Consider the following 17,273-nt stretch of genomic DNA (forward strand, 5'->3'; position numbering starts at 1 on the left):
CTCAGAGAGCTTGTGCCAGGGCAAGAGGCTGTAACGTACTCTGCATTTTGAATTCTGGGTTGATTTCCCCTGGCCTCTGCAGCAATCTTATTAAATCTGTTAGTCTGTGATTAATTAGCAGAGTTCCTCCAGCCCCACCTTGGGCTGCTCTGCCACCCAGCAGAACAGCTCAGGAGCATGCTTCCAAGTTTGAAACCTCTTCCAGAAATAACTAAGGACCATTAGTTTGAACAGCCAGGTTCCCTCAGCGAGGGGCACGCACTGGCAGAGCCCAGGAGGTCCCTGTGCCCCATCCGCGACCAGGCTGACGTCCAGCCACCAAAAGCCAGATCAGAGGGGCTGTACTGAGGGGGTGGGCTCCCCCAAGCAGAGCCCAGCACAGGGACAGGTCAGACCTACCCTCTAATCCTCACTTTTGCCACCGACCACATATTTAGGCGTAGGACTCATTTCCGCTGCCTGGTGACCTCTCTGTGTTTGCCAAGCCGTTTACGATCTGCTGGTGAAAAGCAAACAACATCATTGCTAGGGAAAGTGCTTCAGTTTTTCAGGCACAGAGGTCTCCGAGTGGGTGTTATCTGGAAGCACGGTGCGGCAGGGGCGTGCTGGAAGTGTCTGAAGTCTTGGCAGCTGCCTTTCCCGGCAGGTCTTGGGGAGCAGCCAGCAGACAGAGCAGGGGGAGGCTGCAGAACATGCTGGGGGTTGCAAGCAAGAGCTCACAGCTGCTTGGGAAGCCCCCCAGCCCCTGAAATGGGGACAGACATGGAAACAAACTCCTGAGAGAGCTGCTCAGGGTGGGAACTACACCTGGAAAAGTCCAAATGACATCTAGATTTCAAGCTCTTGTTAAAACTTAGCTCTGCATAGCACCACCATGGGGAAAAGGGCCCCCAGCCAGGAGCGGCCAGTGCCACAGAGCGACCTGCCGCTGGCTGGGGACACGGCAGCTCTGGGGACATAGCAGGGACCCTGTCTGGTGACCAGAGCTTGGGTTTCACTACAAAGGCAGCAGACCCGGATCTACTTCTGTCTATGCTGTGACTCAGAGAGCTTTTCTTTCTCTCCTTCTCTAAATGCTCGGCACATCCCTGCCTTTGATTATGGACTGTCTCCCCCCAGCCTTGTCCCCAGCCCGTGACATCTCTTCATTAAGTCCTAGAGCGGGTTTGCTCCCATGACGGTGCTTTGTCTGTCACTCTCTTCAGCCTTTCTGGAGGGAGAAAGCAAAGGATCAGCCTCCAGCTGTGCTGCAGCCAGACAAAAGGAGCGGATTCCTCCTCCCCTTGCTCCAGCTTAACAAAGCCAGCACAGTGGCACCAAACCCTAAGCCATGACCAGCGCGGCCTCGCCGCAATAAGCAGGGCTCAGGGCTAATGAGAAAGCAAGAGCAGAGGAGCAGCAGGCTGTGCTGTGTGTGGGAAAGGTTCCTTAAGGACAAAGGAAAACACTTCATTAATTGCTAGAGACTCTCGGCTGCGCGGAGGCAGCTGAAATGGAGATCTGCTGTGCCAGGAGACACGGGGTTTCTTCTAGAAGGGAAGGCTCCCCCTTTCCCTCCAAGCCTCCGCCATCCTCCTCAAATTTTTACAGTTCAAAGGGATGTTTTATGAGCCTTCTGGGGTCAGGAGGCAGCACCCCCAGGGCTGCACGCGCAGAGAGGGATGCTCTTAGCACCTTCCCTCGGCTCTGCTAGACCCACCAGACCTTTAATCACCCAGGGATGCCATTAGACAGAAACGCCTGGCCCCAGTGCCCCGCTCACCATCCCTGCAGCCTCACCCCCCAGCACTTCTCACCCTGGAGCCCTCCCCAGTGGCACCATGTCAAGATCGTCCCCACTGGGCTCCGTGCTCCTCACCAGGGGCCTAAAGCACAACCCAGCACTGCTGTGACCTGCTCCACCACCCTGGCCGGAGCTGTGTATCTGCATCGGGGTAGAGCTCCTTTCTGCCGTTTGCTCTTTGCATTTCTACAACCTTCCAAAACACGATGCAAAAAAAACCCAGCAAAGCACCAGGGCCACAGATGGGAACATGACAGGGGATGGGGACAGGCGCTGTTCTGCCAACATACGCAGCCAGAGACAAGCAGGTGGGATGTAAATCATTAGCGAGCGGGTTGGTGGTGGCAGAGTTGGTGCTTTTCCCCTTTCATCTGAGCTCCGCAGCATTTGGAGATCAGAGAGAGGGGACCGGGGAGCTGACAGGGCTGCGCTCCAAAGCAGCCACCCGCGACCCCCCCAGCACCGAGGGGCCGGAGGGCACCGGCCGGCTCCCACCGGGGCAGATGCAGCCGGTGGGGCCGGTCACTGCTCGCCTGGGGCATCCCGGGGCCGCAGCGACCCCCGCCCCCCCGGGCCGCCCCTGCCGTTGCCGCGGCCGCCGCACGGTGGCCCCGGTGCTCCGCAGCGCCCGGCACGGCCGAGCCCCCGGCGGCCGCCACCCCCTCCCCGCCGGGCACCGCTGGAAAGGGGGATGTGCCACCTCGGGAAGGAACAAGGGATGGGGCACGCATCACCGCGGTCCCCCCGCTCCCCGTTTTCAGTCTGGATCCCGTATTTTCACGCCATCACAACCCCCAGAAGTGCGTAGCTGGGCTGCTCCAAGGGTTTTGCCGAAAAGAGCTTTTAATGGTGCAGCTGCTACAAGCTGGAATTGTAACCCGACAGCTCGGTCATCCCTCCCGGCAACTGCCCGGCAAGAGCAAAACCAGAGAGGGGGCAACAGCCAGGGGCTTCTGGCTTCACTGCCAGCAAAGCCACGGTCAAAGCCAGCCCCCAGAACCAGAGTTCAGTTCTGCTCCTCTCTCCCAGGGCTGACCAGGAGATCCTAAATCATCAAAAGGAGCTAAAACCCAGGTTGGAACATTGTAGGTTGAGGCCATCCCCACATGAAACCCAGCAAAGGCAGTATCTGTGCTAGTCCTGTGCCAAAAGTGAGGTCTTCCCTCTAACCAAAACAGTCCCTTGGGCATTCATCCCTCCCAGGAGCACCAGGAGCCCCTCACTCCAGCTTCTGCCAAAGCGACAGGCAGATGCTACAGGTTGGCAGGAAAAGCCTTGCTATGAAGGCAGAAGAACAATCCCCTGAATCTGGCTGCACGCTAGGAGTTTCCCTTGTTGCAAGCCAAGAGGATCCACGCAGGGAAGCACGCACAGATCCCAGGACGCTCTAAGAGGGCAACACCACACCGGTTCTCCCTGAGCTACCACCGACCTGTGGGGATACCCCTAACACCTCTGAACATGCCGCCTTTGGTAGTGGGTCAGGACGGTGGCAGGAAGACACTGCCCATGCCCCAGTCTCCAGCGTCCTTCCAGCTGGCAGGAGACAAGGCACACCAGCGCTGCGAGCAGTTCCTTCATCTGGGTTTCCCCACAGAGCACTGAAGACCACCAGAGGGGACCCCTGGCCAAAGTGCTCTTCCCTCCATGGGGCTGGACCAGCAGTGCCTGGGATGGAGAGGAACAGCAGCCCTGTGGCTGCAGGCTCCAAAGCAGAGCCGAGCTGCCAGGGCAGTCTGGGTGGTGCTCACCAGCCTCAGCGCTGCCAGGACCTGCCCAGCACCACCACCACTGCTGCAGGGTCCTCCGCCGGCAGCAGCCAGCTAGGAATCGGAGAGGCAGAGGGCCTCCACGGCACTGCTCAGGCCCTGGCTCACCCCACCGATGGCCAGCAGGCAGTTGCGCACCACGATGCTGGAGCAGGCGCAGCGCGGGGTGGGCATGGGGGGCAGGCTCTCCCACTTGTTTTTCTCGGGGTGGAAGGCTTCTGTGGACTCCAGAACGGTCGGCTGGTTTCCTGCAAGCACAAATTGAGGCAGTAGGTCACCCAGGAAGCACCGGCAAGCATCCCTTGTCTGCTGTGGGACAGTGTCTGTGCTCTGGACCCCATCCCACTCTGGGGTCTGTTTTCCCTGCTCCCTCAGGCCAGCATCTCTCCTCTCTGTAATGATAACACGCGACTCACATATGCTTTTAAAGCGTTACCACCATCCCCAGTGCCTCACCTAGTCCCCCAGCCACGACAACTCTGCCTTTCAGGTAGCCAGCCACAAAGTCTGCTCGCCTTTTCTTCAGGTAGAGGGAACGCTCCATCTTCATCCAGCCACCTGGGAGGGACAGGACAGACTGGGTATTACAGGAGCATCCACCCCTGGGAAACCACCCGCCTCTCTGACCTACTTGCTTGTGGAAGTGCAGTTTTGCTGCTGTGCCTTGGGGTAACAAAACCCCAAAACAAAAAATGACACAGGGGCCAGCTTCCCCACCACCACGTCGGGAGGGACCTGCTGAACCCAGCTGCCTCAGGACCACGGTCTGCTGCCTTGGCTTGTTAACCCTGACTGCAGGCTTTCCTCGTGGCGGAGCTCAAGGCACCAGCAGTCCCAGGACTCAGCAGATGAGAGCTCTGCATTCTGCAAAGCCCCAAAGCCCAGCCTTATGTGCCACCCACCCTGCTCCTCTGTACAGGACAGAGCTGGGATGGCCCCCACCTTGTTCCATGTCAAACATGTCCACAGTCCTCATGAACTTGGGCTGCCGGTAGAGCCGTCCCTGCCGCAGGCCCCCCAGACTGAAGAGTTTGTCTTCTGTGGGCACGAAGCTGGAGAAGGCCCTTTTGTTGGGGATGTTGGGAAACTTGGTCCACGATCTGGTCTCCGTGTCAAAGACCTCGAAGGCGTTGACAGCGTACTTGGATTGCCTTCCACCTGGGGCAGGGGAGATGGAAAGGAAAGGGTCAGCTTGGCTCGTAGCGCAAAGCCAATGGCAGCAGGAACCAGAGGAGCCTCCTGGAGCAAGCTGGGAGCAAGAGAGCTGCTAGCCCCTATGATGTCCTCAGGTCTCAAGTCACCTGTGGGAGAGGCTGCTGAGCCAGGTAACTCCTCACTCTTGCACACCCTCTCCTTCAACTGCAGGTTCATGGCATGGAAACGCTTCATTTTTCAGCGCATCACACCCCTCCACACCGGCAGCAGCAGGTCGCTGGCACAGGAAGGTGTTTAGTATGCACCGATTAAATCAAGACAAATTCACAGCAGAGCAGGGATCAGCGCTCAGGGAGCCTTTGCAATTCAGATGAGTTCAGTGCCAGTGCAACCCAGCAAGCCCTGGCCTGGCTGCCAAGCTCCTGATGGAGCAGGAGAGCCAGAGCAGCTGCTGCCACCGCCACCAAAGATGCGCATTATTCTCCCACCCCTCAGACGCAGATGAATACAGCTATTCTCAGCTCAGATGCTCTCAGCGTGCCTTTGAAGGCAGAGCCTGTGCTCGCTATTGGGCCCACAAACTGTTTGCCAGCAGCAAGCAAACTGCAAAATAGATCAAAGAGTCTTTTCTGGTAACCCCTAAAGAAAGCCAGGGCTGTCTGGCCGTTCGAGCCATCGGGACTTCTGTGGTTTGATCCTGATATGCCACTTGGCGACAAGTGAACGGCAGCATTTCCCTGCCTTAGTTACCCTTTCCATAAAGTGAAACTTACGAAAATAGTCCCCTGCAAAAGGCTTAGTCCAGTGTTTCCCAGCTACAACAGGTCTTTCCTCTGCCAAAGGCAGACCCTTTGTGAAGCTGCAGGGTACTCTGCCGATATAAAACACATGGAAGTATTTTTACTCACTAGTTGAGGGCAAGGGCTGTTAGCGCAGTTGCAGGACTGCAAATTGAGGTGGCACAGATCAGCTGGACCCTCAGCTGCCAGCAGCCATGGATGGGCCTGGGACAGGGGAGGTCACTGGGACCTGCGAGCTCTGGGGGCATTCAAGGGTGCAAGGGGCTCTCGTGGGTGCTGGCTCGGGAGCTGTGAATCCAAACCCAGCGCTAGCCCCACTCAAAACCTACAGCTGCAAGCCTGGTGGTTCTGAATGCGTGAGAAAGCAGGCAGTGATGGAGAAGAGCTTTCCCAAAAGACTCTTCCAGGGAGGTTTCTAAGTGCTCAGATCAAAGGAGCTGCTGCCCAAGGAAGAGTAGGAGGAGGCAGGACCGCTTCTTACCCAGCACGTAGATCTTGGTGCCTCGCAGGAAGGATGTGGCAGCGTACCTGGGTGTGGGCATGGCTGCCAGTGACACCCAGATGTCCTTGAGCATGTCGTAGTGCTGCAGGTAGTTGTGCGGCCGCAGGTCAGAACCCATCCCACCAGCCGCATAGACTCTGTAGTCTGGAGAGGGCCAAGAAGAGGGGGAAAAAAATAAAATAATCCCACGTTATTATAGGAAAGCATCAGAAATAGCCCCTTGCAAAAAGGCACGTGCCATCATATGGTGTGGACCAGAATTGTTCGCTCCTGCCCAGGCCCTGTGCATGTCCCGAGCTCCCATCCCCAGGGCAGAGGGGAACGCAGCATCCTTCTGGTCCCTGCAGGAATGCTGATGCTCTCCCCCATCAGCGGCTGCTGCTCCTCAGCTCAGCTCCTGCTTTGCCCCGCCGAGGTCTGGCACAGGATGGCAGCTCTGCCACCCAGACCGGAGGACCCAGAGCCAAGGCACTGAGGCTACTTGTTCCTCACCAAATCCCTAGCAGCCACATCCAACCTCTGGCTATCAGCAAACCTGGCTCTCCAAAACGGAGTCCCACCTGCACAGCACCCACGTTATCTCCTTCAACAAGCACTTCACAGACAAGATTCAGGAGAGCAGCGACAGCAGCCTTGCCCTTTGTGGGCAGCCTTACAAAGCAGCTGGAAAAGCAGAGCCCAGCCTGCGCACTGCAAGGATTTGGGCAGCTATTTCTGTTCCCGGCCTCTCACACCAAACTGACCCTGCCATATCAGTCAAGCAAGCTTATACTCAGAGAGAAAAATCATCTCCAAGATGGTAAATATTATTTTTAAGCATTCCTTGATGGTAGCTTTTAAACCCACTTAAGCAAACAAACCAAGCAGCTTTCAAAGAAGCTGCCTGGAGATTAGATTCGTAATCCCGGGCACGGCGGAAAGCTGGCCGACCTCAGGCACGCTGCTTGGGAACACAACTCCCAGCCTCAGGCTTTTCAAAGCACGGGAGAGCATGCTAAAGGAAATCAATGCTCCGTGTCTCTGCTTAGAAATTAAAAAATGAGATGGGCTGATAAGGCAGAGCCTTGCAGCCGTTTAACAAGCCCTGTTCAAGGCAGTGGTTAAGCTTTCAGAGGGAGCTACACAGGAGCCCCCCACGAGGCCAGCTGCTTCCCCTCCTTGTACGATGGTTTGACCCCACCACCATGAAGCTGACTTTCTTCTGGCCAGTTCCGGGTTTGGACCAGAGATGTCTCTTCAAATCAAAGCTATTCCGTGGCTCTGAGACCTTCACCCTGGCTCTGCAGCTCAGCCACGTCCTCCCAGCCTGGCTGCACTCGGCCAGCAGCACTGTTCCTATTTTTCCAGGATCTGCAGCACACAAAGACCAGAATTTACTACAAAACCATGGAGAGGTTTTATTTGAGACCTTGGAGCTTGGGCCTGTCTGAAATACCCCCAGGTGCCAGCACAGCCACTGCTCTCACAGCTGCAGGGCTGATGGTACTGGGCAACCCCTGAGTTTAACTGGATGCCTACAGAAGAGTCATCTTTAGCAGGTGGGATATGACAAATACTTCTAGAAGCCCAGAAAAGGTTTTGGAGAACAATGTAACAGTGTGCCATTGCCCAGAGAGCTTCTGTGCCTGATGCATCAGCCGATGCTAACCCTGCCCACCCCACCACCATCCCACCCTGCCCTGGGAGGGCACAGCAGGGACGGAACCCTCCTTGCCTTTTGCAGTCACCGAGATGCCCATGGCTGCCTCTCTCAGCGAGTTCCTCTTCTTCCACTTGCCCTCATCTATGTTGTACATCTCCACTATCTTCAGCGGCATCTGATTCACTCCAACCCCTCCTATCACCATGATCCTCTTGCCCAAGGTGACCACGGCCACCCCTGCTCGGGCCGTGGGCATGGCCGGCAGCGAGGTCCACTGGTCAGCCTCGGGGGAGTAGACCTCGAAGCAGTCCATGGGGACACCGTTGTCATCGCAGCCCCCGATGGCAAACACCTGCCCGCCGGCTTCCACCAGTGTCGAGTAGACCCTGCTGCTTGGGAGCGGGGCGAGGGTTTTCCACTGGAAATCTTTGGTATTAGCTACCTCCATGGTGGCTGCTGCGGCGAGGCAGCATCGGTCCCGGCCCAAGGGAGGGGGCTGGCTATGCTGCAAAACAGAGCAGGGAAGTGCCAGGGAAAAATAAGGGAGAAACACGAAGTGCAAACACCCACCCTGCCCCTTCAGGATGCAGGGCAGGGAGCTGAGCATCCCCCATCCCCTCTGCCACCCCCTGACACAGAGCATCAGTGACCGGTACCTCTCATTGCGTCTCCATTAATCCTGCAGTTCCAGATCTGCTTCAAGCTCACGCCAAGACTGATCCTAAAAATAAAACAAAACAAAAGAGGGAGGAAGGAGAGAAAAAAAAAAAAAAAAAAAAAAGGCAAGAGAGGTTGGAGTCAGTTTGTTATCCTGTTTCCTGAGCATCCCCGCCCCCAAGCGACATTCAAACTGAGGAGGCTGCAAGCTGTCTGCTCACTTCCCTGGCTGTCCTCCTGCCTGCTGGAGAACTTTTCCTTGCATCCTCCTTCTCTGACCTGATTATTCCTCCTGACCCCTGTGTACGTCCTCAGGCAGAACCTGGGGAGAACCTGCCCCAGGAATCCCCGGCTGGGGAAGGCGAAAGCCAGCACTCCCTCTCCAGCCCCACACTGCGGAGCTGTAAGGGATCCAGAGAGCATCTGCGGAGCTGTAAGGGATCCAGCCCAGCAGGGAGAGGCACAAGCTCTTGCTGGAAACCCACGGTCTTTTTTCATTCCTTCTCTCGGAAAGGCCTTTAAGCACGCAGATGAGATTAATTAGCGCAGGAGGACAGAGAGAGGACAAACAGAAAGGAACAAAGGCAGGGGCTTGCTCGCTCACCCAGCATGGAATAAGGTGCGTTTCACACTGAGCAACCTCACCTGCACTGTGTAACTGGAGTTGTTTAACAATTGCCCTTAAAACAAAATAAGATTTATCTGTGCCCTTGCAGACGCAGCCTCTCCCAGCACATGCTGCCTGCACAAGCCTTCGGAGGCAGGACTGTAGGGCAGAGTGAGCAGTTGCCAAGAAAACCCAAAGAAGGCAAACTCCTGGCCGAGCGCCGCTCTGGTCTAGGACAGCATCATTCCTTCTTTTCCCCATGCACAGACGCCTGAGACTTTTCCCTGTGGGTGCTGAGGTCCCACCGAGCCCCTGGTAAAGAGCTTCCCTGGCAGCAGAGCAGGGCTCTGCTCCTGGACCCACATCCCTGCCCCCTGGCTGACAGCCAGCCCAGGGCCAGTGCCTCAGCCCACTCGCTGCTTGGGGGTGTTTTTTCTTCTGATACAGCAGTGGGGATGTGGGATGGGATGCAAAGAGCCAACTTTCTCTCTCCTAAGACACCCAAGCACAAATAAAGCAACCAACTAGTACGGCCCTTGGGTTTCTTAAGGGGATGGACTCCCTTCTCCCAAAAAGGAGAACCAGACTTGTTTCCTGCTGCTTCATCTGGAGCAGAGAGAAAACAAGTGGGCTTTGCAAAACTCCCTGACCCATGAACAGGTCATCTCCACCCTGAACCCCACCGCCTTGCCCTGCCACAGTGCTTACTCCCCAGGTCTGACCACAGCCCTTCAGCTCTGGGAGCCCTCTGACAGCCAGAGCAGACAGCCTGTAGCTTAGCAACAGCCACCTACAGCGCCTTCATCATCCGAGTGGGTATCCTGATGCTTTCCGGGGACCACAGCGTGAGGCAATGAGGCAGATCCCCCTGGAAGGGGAGAAGCCCTGGGATGCACCAGGCTGCTCGCAGGGCAGATCCACACGGGCTGTTGCTGCTGTACCCCAGACTCATCCTGCATGCGGCACACCACGTTATTGCTTCTGTAAATTCATGCCTGTCGGGTAAGCAGGGAGACAGAGGTGGCCCTTGGACCAGAGCCAGGGTGTTTGCGGTTATCTCAGACAGCTACAGTGCAGCATCCCCACAAACTCCTCATCTCTGCCTCGGGGCTGAGCCTGCAGGGCCCATCTGAAGGGAAGATCCGTTTCCATGGTCATGTTAGTTCCTACATCTCCTCTGAAAGTGTGAATTAGAGGAGGCTGATGGAAAAGCATCAGTGAAACAGGTCCCCAACAGCTGGATTGAGCACCATCAAAAGTCTCTTCATGTAAATCTGAGCTGGCACGGGAACTGATCAATTCAAACAGGGCTGTTTATTTTTAACTTATTCTCCCAAATACATTTCAGTAGTCAGCTAAACATCAGTTATTGCATAAAGAACGTGGTTCATAAACTCATGGATGCTCCTTGGGCTGTAACCCTCCAGCAGCAGGACCCAGCACAGGCACATGCGCACATCCCCGGTACAAAGGAACACAAAAGCAATGATGAAAAGCAGCAGCAAGTCAAGCCACACTGTGCCTCTTCCCAGCAGCAGAGGAGAAAGGGACAAGCAGCAGACCTGCTCACCAGCTGTTGGTCTCCCTTCCCTTCAACGCCTTGTCATCCGATGTGCATCACCACCCGCCACCCGACCAGCTCAGGTGGGTTTGTCTTGGCAGTTTAAGCATCTCTGGACTATTCCTTTCATGAATAGTTTATTCCCTTTCCAGGCGAATTTCATGCACTACCATGACAAGTTCAGCACGGGCCAGCAAATTAGAAAAGCAGAGCCAGCTCCTATTTCCAGGAGCATGACAAATTTGCATCCTGACCTCCGAGAAGTAATTTTCCTGCCCTGTGCCTCCATTTCTTCAATGAAAAAACGCAGATGAGACACAATCAGCATCACTCAAATGTCTGACAGAAGCAGAAACTCACGGCTGGTGCCAGACAGTTTCTCGGCTGTCATTAAGGCTATCCAAAACTGAAGCATAATTGTCTAAAATAAATTTCTTTTTCAACATACCAGCACACAGTGCTATTCAAAGCACTTGGAGATGGCTGCGTATTTCTGTGGAGTGCTGGGCAGGTCCTTCATGAGAACAGGCAAAGACCTGCAAATTCAGCCCAGCTGTGGTCCAGAGAGCCACCACGCAGCAGCAGCAGCAACACAAGGCTCTGCATCAATTCAGCTGCCTTAGCATACAAATAACTTGCTATTCTTCTCTTTCATGCTCTTTAAAGAAAATCAAGGTCAGTCTGAAGCACTGTACCCACACCCTTTGTCTCTGCCTCTCCAGCATCACCTGGATCTCAGCGGGAAGCAATGCCAGCACTGCACCGTAGGAGCTGGGAGCTGCCAAAATGTGCTGACCCAACACCCCCGTGCGCTGCAGCCACGCTCTCCTCCCAGGCAGAGGGAATTATCACTTAATTATACCACACAAATTGGAAGCATTAACATTTTTTTCTTCAACGGCTACATTAAAATCGAAATGCATGGTAATTGCTTTGCTATCGGAGGAGATGGCAGGCACGGTGCTGAGCCCACTCTGGTGCCCAGCTCTGACTCCTGCAGGAGAGAAACCCTTGTTTCAACAGCTCAGCACCCACACACACACCCCGAGGGGCTTTGCCAAGAGGCTGTGGAGCACAGCTGGGCAGGGAGAGCCCTGCAGCACCCACCGGCAGGGTGACAGGGCTCAGGTGGGAGAGCAGGACCCCTGGGTGAGCTCCCTGTGTTGCAGCACCCAGGTGCTCCCTCCAAGGAGAGGCCATTCCTCACCTCACAGGTTACATCGGGCTCATTTTAAAGAGCCCCTGGTTTAGTGGCATTTATTACCTGCAACGATTTGTGATTTATAAGAGATATGTGCTGGTGGGTGTTGAAGTGATAGACGGGCTGAACAGGGAGAGAGATCTCAGCGCTTGGTGCTGCGGACTGTGGCTGCTTTCCCTCTCCTTCCTTTCTCACCTCTCTCCAGGATTTAGAAGTTTTGCCACTCCAGGTTGGAATTCTGGAATTCCCTCAGCTGCAGAGGGTCAGCACACAACCCCGCCGGAGGCAAAACCTCCACCCTTCAGCCATCAGGGTGTTCTTCAAGCTGATGCACGACCCTCAATATCGCATCGCACAAGCGGAGTGAAAAGGGGTCCTATTTACACCTCTCCGAATTAAAGGAAATGCAAAAAGGCCCCAGAAGATGAAAAGCCACGGAGATACTCCCAAATTCCTCATTTCAATACTCATGCTGAAGATATCCACCCTGAGACATCAGTGTACTCCCAGCCACACTTACACACTCACTCCAGGGAGGGGGACAGGGCTAGAAACAGGGAGAGACCCCTAATCCTCACTCAGCCCGAGGCAGATACAACTCCGTGCGAACCGATGCTGTATCATGTTTGTCCAACTGACCCCAACAAGCCTCCAGCATTTCTGCAGCCCCAGCAAAGGATCCCGGCTGTGCCTTGCAGAGCATCACCCGCCCAAACCCTCACCTCAGGGGCACCACAAAGATCCAGGAGACCACCATGCTTTTTCCTGGCATCCCACCACAACTTCACCTGAGCCGTACCCAGTGACCCACAGCTTCGCTGACTTCAGTAGCATGATCCCAGATTCCCATCAGCGGATCTGGGGATGGGTCAGACCCAGGATGCCTGCCACAGCCCCACCAGGAGCTGCGCTCCCAGAACATCACCGCTCCCCGGATTGTCTGCCAGTTGCCAGACGCCCATATGTCCCTTGCTGTCACCAGGAGCAGGTTAAGACAGAGATGCAGCCAGCCACCAGCCTGACAGAGAAGCCTATTAGAGAAACCACCACCTTGGGAGAAAAAGCTCTTGTACTCACCTAAATGTCCCACCAGATAAGCACGGGGCAGTCCTGCCAAGTGCCAGCCAACACAAGGAAAGGGCTGCAAAGCTGAGCTGAAAGCAGCCCGACATCCAGCCAGCATCGCTAGCCAGAGCGGTGACGGTTCCCACTGCTCTGAGGACGGGCGTCACAGGAGAGGCAGGAACAGGGGCAACAACATGCTGGAAATAGCACACAAAAACAGAGAAGAAATCACAGCTCCTGCTCCTCAGCACCAGGCAGGAGTGAGCAGCTTCATTTCAGCTCTGTCTTGGCTGCCTTGTACTCTATTGAGTAAGAGCAGGGAGAGATGACACAGCACAGGCTTGAAGACAGTTAAAAGGGATTCGGTGCAGGGAGGCCCTTGCTGTCCCGAAGAGCAGTCACGGTACAAGGCTGGGGGGGACACAGAAAGGAGATCCCCAGGAATTTCACCTGCTGCCAAGGGTGCCAGGCACAGTCCAGCTCTGCCCTGCCTGCCTGCTCCTGGCTCTCCTCCCTGCGCAATTCCAAGTTACACCAGCACTCGGGTGCTTTCCCGGTGCTGCTTCAGGCTCAGGATCCAATGCCTGGTTTGGAGAAGGGACCAGCCCCTGGGAAGCATCAGTCCCCTGTGGCTCAGCGTTTCTGCTCCCAGACCACCCACCGTTGCTCGCCTGCTCCCAGGAGCAGGGATGGAGAAGGCGAGAGGTGCCAGCTGTGGGATGCGCAGGATGCTGTGCACAGGGCCCAAGCACACCATGCACAGGATGCTCGCCGGGGACCCTCATACCTGCTCTGCTGGGAGTTGAGCTGAAGCTCCCTGCTGGGCTGGGTGCTCAGGTCACCCACACAGGGAAGCTGCTGGTAGAGCTGGGACCCCCCACCCACCTGCCCCTCCTCAAAACCCCAACAACGGTAACCACTTGCAGCTGGAGCTGCCCTGGTGTCACATCCTATATCGGCCAGAATCAAGGATTTTCAGCAAGTGATGAGAAAGGAGGGGAAACGGGGTGATAATTTTCTATGAGAAAGGAGGGGAAACACGGTGATAATTTTCTTTATGCTGTTTTCACCTGCACTGGAAGTTAGCAGGATACAGGGCATCTCAAACAACACCTTGAAAAAGTTTCAGCTGTGGAAGCAGCACCCAAACCTCCCCATTAATCACTATAATTGAAGTGAGCTGCTTTTCCTTCTAGATATGTATAAATGTCATGGTGCAGCCACCTTTTCCACTCTCAGATAAACGTTAGCACAGTACAAAGAGGCCCTGTGGGCTCAGATACCAATCCCTGCTGTAAATCAGGGAATTTATTTCTTCCTTATTCCAGTGAAGACACAGCCAACAAGAATCACAACATTCACAGGGGCAGATGTTCCAGGAGGCTCTAAGTCCATATTTTCCCCCCTCTCAGCACTCTGAAGGGAGCCATAAATCCCTCTCCCAGGGATAAGGCTGATTTCTCTGCTACCCAAAGATTTTTCAGAGGAGCCCAGAACCCCATCATATAGTAGTCCAGATTGCTCAGCACCCCCACAGGCTTTTCTCAAATCCTCACCGCTTATTCATGGTTCTGAGCAGAACCAGGGTCTTTGGAAGAGTCTGGCACCTTTGTAACCCCCCCAGCACAGGAGAAGCCTGAGCTCCCATCCCAAACGCCCGCTCTCCTGCAGGGACCTGCAAAACCAAGAGCTGCTGTGGTCACCTGCAGCAGGGTGCTACGTGACCCAGCCTAACACTGCTTCTTGGTGACCCTCAGAGCAAGCTACAGACAGCCTTTCCATAGACAGTCCTCACCCACAAGGTCATATAATACCAAAGTCTTGGTTTTGAAATTACTCCAACTTTTAAACAGACAAGGCTTTTTAAAAATCACCTCTGAAAACCAGGGACTCTGGTGCCTTTACTTCTCCCCTTGTTCAAACCCTGGCAGCTGAGGCTTTAAACAGAACATGCATGAAATGTTCAGTCTGGTATTTCTGACCTCTCTTCACACTGAATCAAGTTTCCTTGCCATAGTAACAGCTACCCAGAAAAAAAAACAACAACAAAAAAATCCACTAGTTCCCTGCAAATTACCCAGCTGGCAAAAGGAAAGAGAAAAAACATTGCAATTATAAGAGAATTAATTGTACCAAACAAAGAAAAAGCAGCAGCACTCACAAGCAGCTTGTTTCATTTCTTCTGTTCTGAGCATCCCTCTTTGCAGACATAAGGAGGTGCAGTCTGAAGGCGAAGACAGCAGGCTGCGACCGATGTGACCTCCTCCCCAGCTTCACCCCGTCCCCCCATTACCAGTCCCTTGAGATCATTTCCAGCCTCATCATGCCAAAAGCAATTTCCTGCAGTTGCTAATAGGAGGAAGGCAGAGAGGTCGTGGAAAGAAATATTCCATGGCTTACGGCACGGCAATCGTGCATCAGAAGGATGCCAGGAGCTTTAGCAGGCTACAGGACAGGGACAAAAGCAGTTTCTTTTTTTGGCACTCATTAGCACAGGGAAAGAGCCCAGACCATCCTTTTGTCCCCGGGTGGGCTGAAGAATCAGAAGAACAAGGCAAGATTTGTTCACACCACAGTCTGTCTCAAGGGAGAGAGTTATAATTCCATCAAGGGAAGAGAAAACCCACCTGCGAGACTGAAGCGCACCCCTTCCCTGGTCCAATTCCCACCAGCATCCTGCATCTCCTCCCTTGCCCCCAAAGGCTGCCTCTGCTCTGCACAAACAGCTTCTCTTGCACAGGTCAAACACAGAAGGTCTTTTTCCAGCCCTGCAGCCTCGCTGGTTATGTTTATAAAGGTCCTGTTACTCTGTATTTAGGCTGCATCCCTCCGGAGGGAATGTAAAGAGCTCGGGCCAGACCTCAGCTGGGGGTAGCTCATGGCACACCCCCATCACTGTCGGCTGCCTCAGCTGCCGGGGCCTGCTCTGGGAGAAAGGCTGAAAAAACGGGATTTAGGGACTACTGGGGGAGTAAAAAGGAATGAAAAAAAAAAAAAAAAAAAAAGGAACACCCCACCCCCCTCCTTAACCCACTTCTTTTGGGGGAAACACAAACTCAAAGCTTTGTTTCTGGTTGCTTATTAAAAGCCTGGCCTGACAGCAGGAGAAAGCCGTCCTCCTCCAAAGCATCCTCCAAAGCATCGCCCCCCCTCCCCCCCCCCAGGCATAACCCACTGACCTCCATCAAGAAACTCCCTCCCTCCTGCCAGGATGGCTCGGGAAGCTCAGATGTACTCACAGCTCCTGGGAAACCGTGCTGAGTCCAGGTGGAGCATGGCTCTCTGCTCCAAACACTCTTCCACTTCAACACCCAAATCCTCGGTGCCCACCAAGCATCCCCCTCCTCCCCTGCTCCCTCCGTCCCTCCCTGCACCCCGCAGCACTGCCGAGGGGGATGCGAGCAGCACTGGGAGCAGCCAGGGTTGGGAGGGCTGCGTGGGAGGGATGCGAGGAGAGAAAAAAAAAAAAAATCAGCATAAATCCAGCAGCCCTAATCTTCACCCTCCCGAATATGTAGGACAATTAAGAGGGAGAGTGTTTCCCCATCTGGTCTTTTCCTCGGTGCTGGCAGGCAGGGGTGTGCGTGCGTGCGTGTGTGTACACACTGCGTTACAAGACCCATACTTCAGCCTTTTATGGCTCCCCAGGCTCGCACAGGGTGTTCCCTAACGGGGGCTCTCCCTGCCTGCAAAAACAAAACAGATTGATGAGAAAAAAGAAGGGAGTTACAGCTAAAAAGCGGGAGCTGCCCCAGGGAGGAGGCAGAGGGAAGGGCTGGGGGGCTGCCCCAAGCTGGGTCCCGGTCACGGCTGGGAGCTGGGGGACCCCACACTGCTCAGGGAGAGAAAAGCCCAGCGCTGGTGTGGGCATCGGATGGACACGCACCCCACGGGCACTCACCGTGTGGAAAACAAGGACGCAGCGGGGCAGCTCAGGCAGCAGCAGCCCCAGAGCTTCTGCTCACCTCGCTCGGAGGCTGCAGAGACAGCGGTGGGATGTAGCACCCTTTGGGGTCCCATTTCCCAGCCCGCTGCTCATGCTGGGCTTTCACTTCCCTGACCCACTTCTCCACTCTTCTAAAAGTGTTGCAGAATAACTTTGCCGAAAAAACATTTCTAAGCAAAAGAGAAAGATCCTTTCAACACATCTTCCATCGAGCCTCAGAGCTCCTCCCCAGAGATGCGCTTGCAGATGTTTCTAATCCTTCAGGACCCCCCTGAACTCTGAACATCCTTGACACCCCCAGGGATGCCTTCTCCTTTCGGCACTGTGCTCACACAGCTGTGACCACCGGCTCAGCATGACTCGGGGCACGGCTGGTCCCCGTGCAGCAGCATCAGGTGCTCCAGCACCCAACAGCCTTCGAAGCTGCAGCTTCCAGAGCTGGAAGAGGCTTCCGTTTCCATGTCAGAGGGACTCGTGCCTCCAACACTCTTGTCCCTGCAGCTCCGACCAGTGACAGTCCCCAGAGGAGGTGTCAGGCTGAGCCCTGGCTTGCAGAAGCCCCCAGAGTTGACCCCAAGTTCAGCC

At 55.1% G+C, this 17,273-nt stretch overlaps 1 protein-coding gene across 10 annotated transcripts; it reads right to left on the bottom strand.

The window, feature by feature from the left end:
• Nucleotides 1–2,592: 2,592 nt before the first annotated feature.
• On the bottom strand, nt 2,593–17,230 carry KLHDC8A (kelch domain containing 8A). 10 transcript variants are annotated; one of them, XM_037410375.1, is made up of 9 exons: nt 15,982–17,230; nt 14,904–14,966; nt 12,755–12,939; nt 8,308–8,372; nt 7,724–8,156; nt 5,989–6,153; nt 4,495–4,710; nt 4,009–4,110; nt 3,607–3,800 (listed from the first exon to the last, which is right to left on the bottom strand). In XM_037410375.1, exons 5-9 carry the CDS (start codon nt 8,097–8,099, stop codon nt 3,607–3,609), a joined length of 1,053 nt encoding a protein of 350 aa, XP_037266272.1. In that variant the 5' UTR covers nt 8,100–8,156; nt 8,308–8,372; nt 12,755–12,939; nt 14,904–14,966; nt 15,982–17,230. The 10 variants fall into 10 exon arrangements, with proteins under 10 accessions (XP_037266276.1, XP_037266272.1, XP_037266269.1 ...); XM_037410372.1 differs by lacking the exon at nt 15,982–17,230 and adding an exon at nt 13,663–13,760 and having other exon boundaries at nt 14,904–15,731; XM_037410374.1 differs by lacking the exon at nt 14,904–14,966.
• Between the last annotated feature and the right edge of the window lie 43 nt (nt 17,231–17,273).

This window comes from Falco rusticolus, chromosome 17 (genome assembly GCF_015220075.1).
Source record: "Falco rusticolus isolate bFalRus1 chromosome 17, bFalRus1.pri, whole genome shotgun sequence".
NCBI lineage: Eukaryota > Metazoa > Chordata > Aves > Falconiformes > Falconidae > Falco > Falco rusticolus.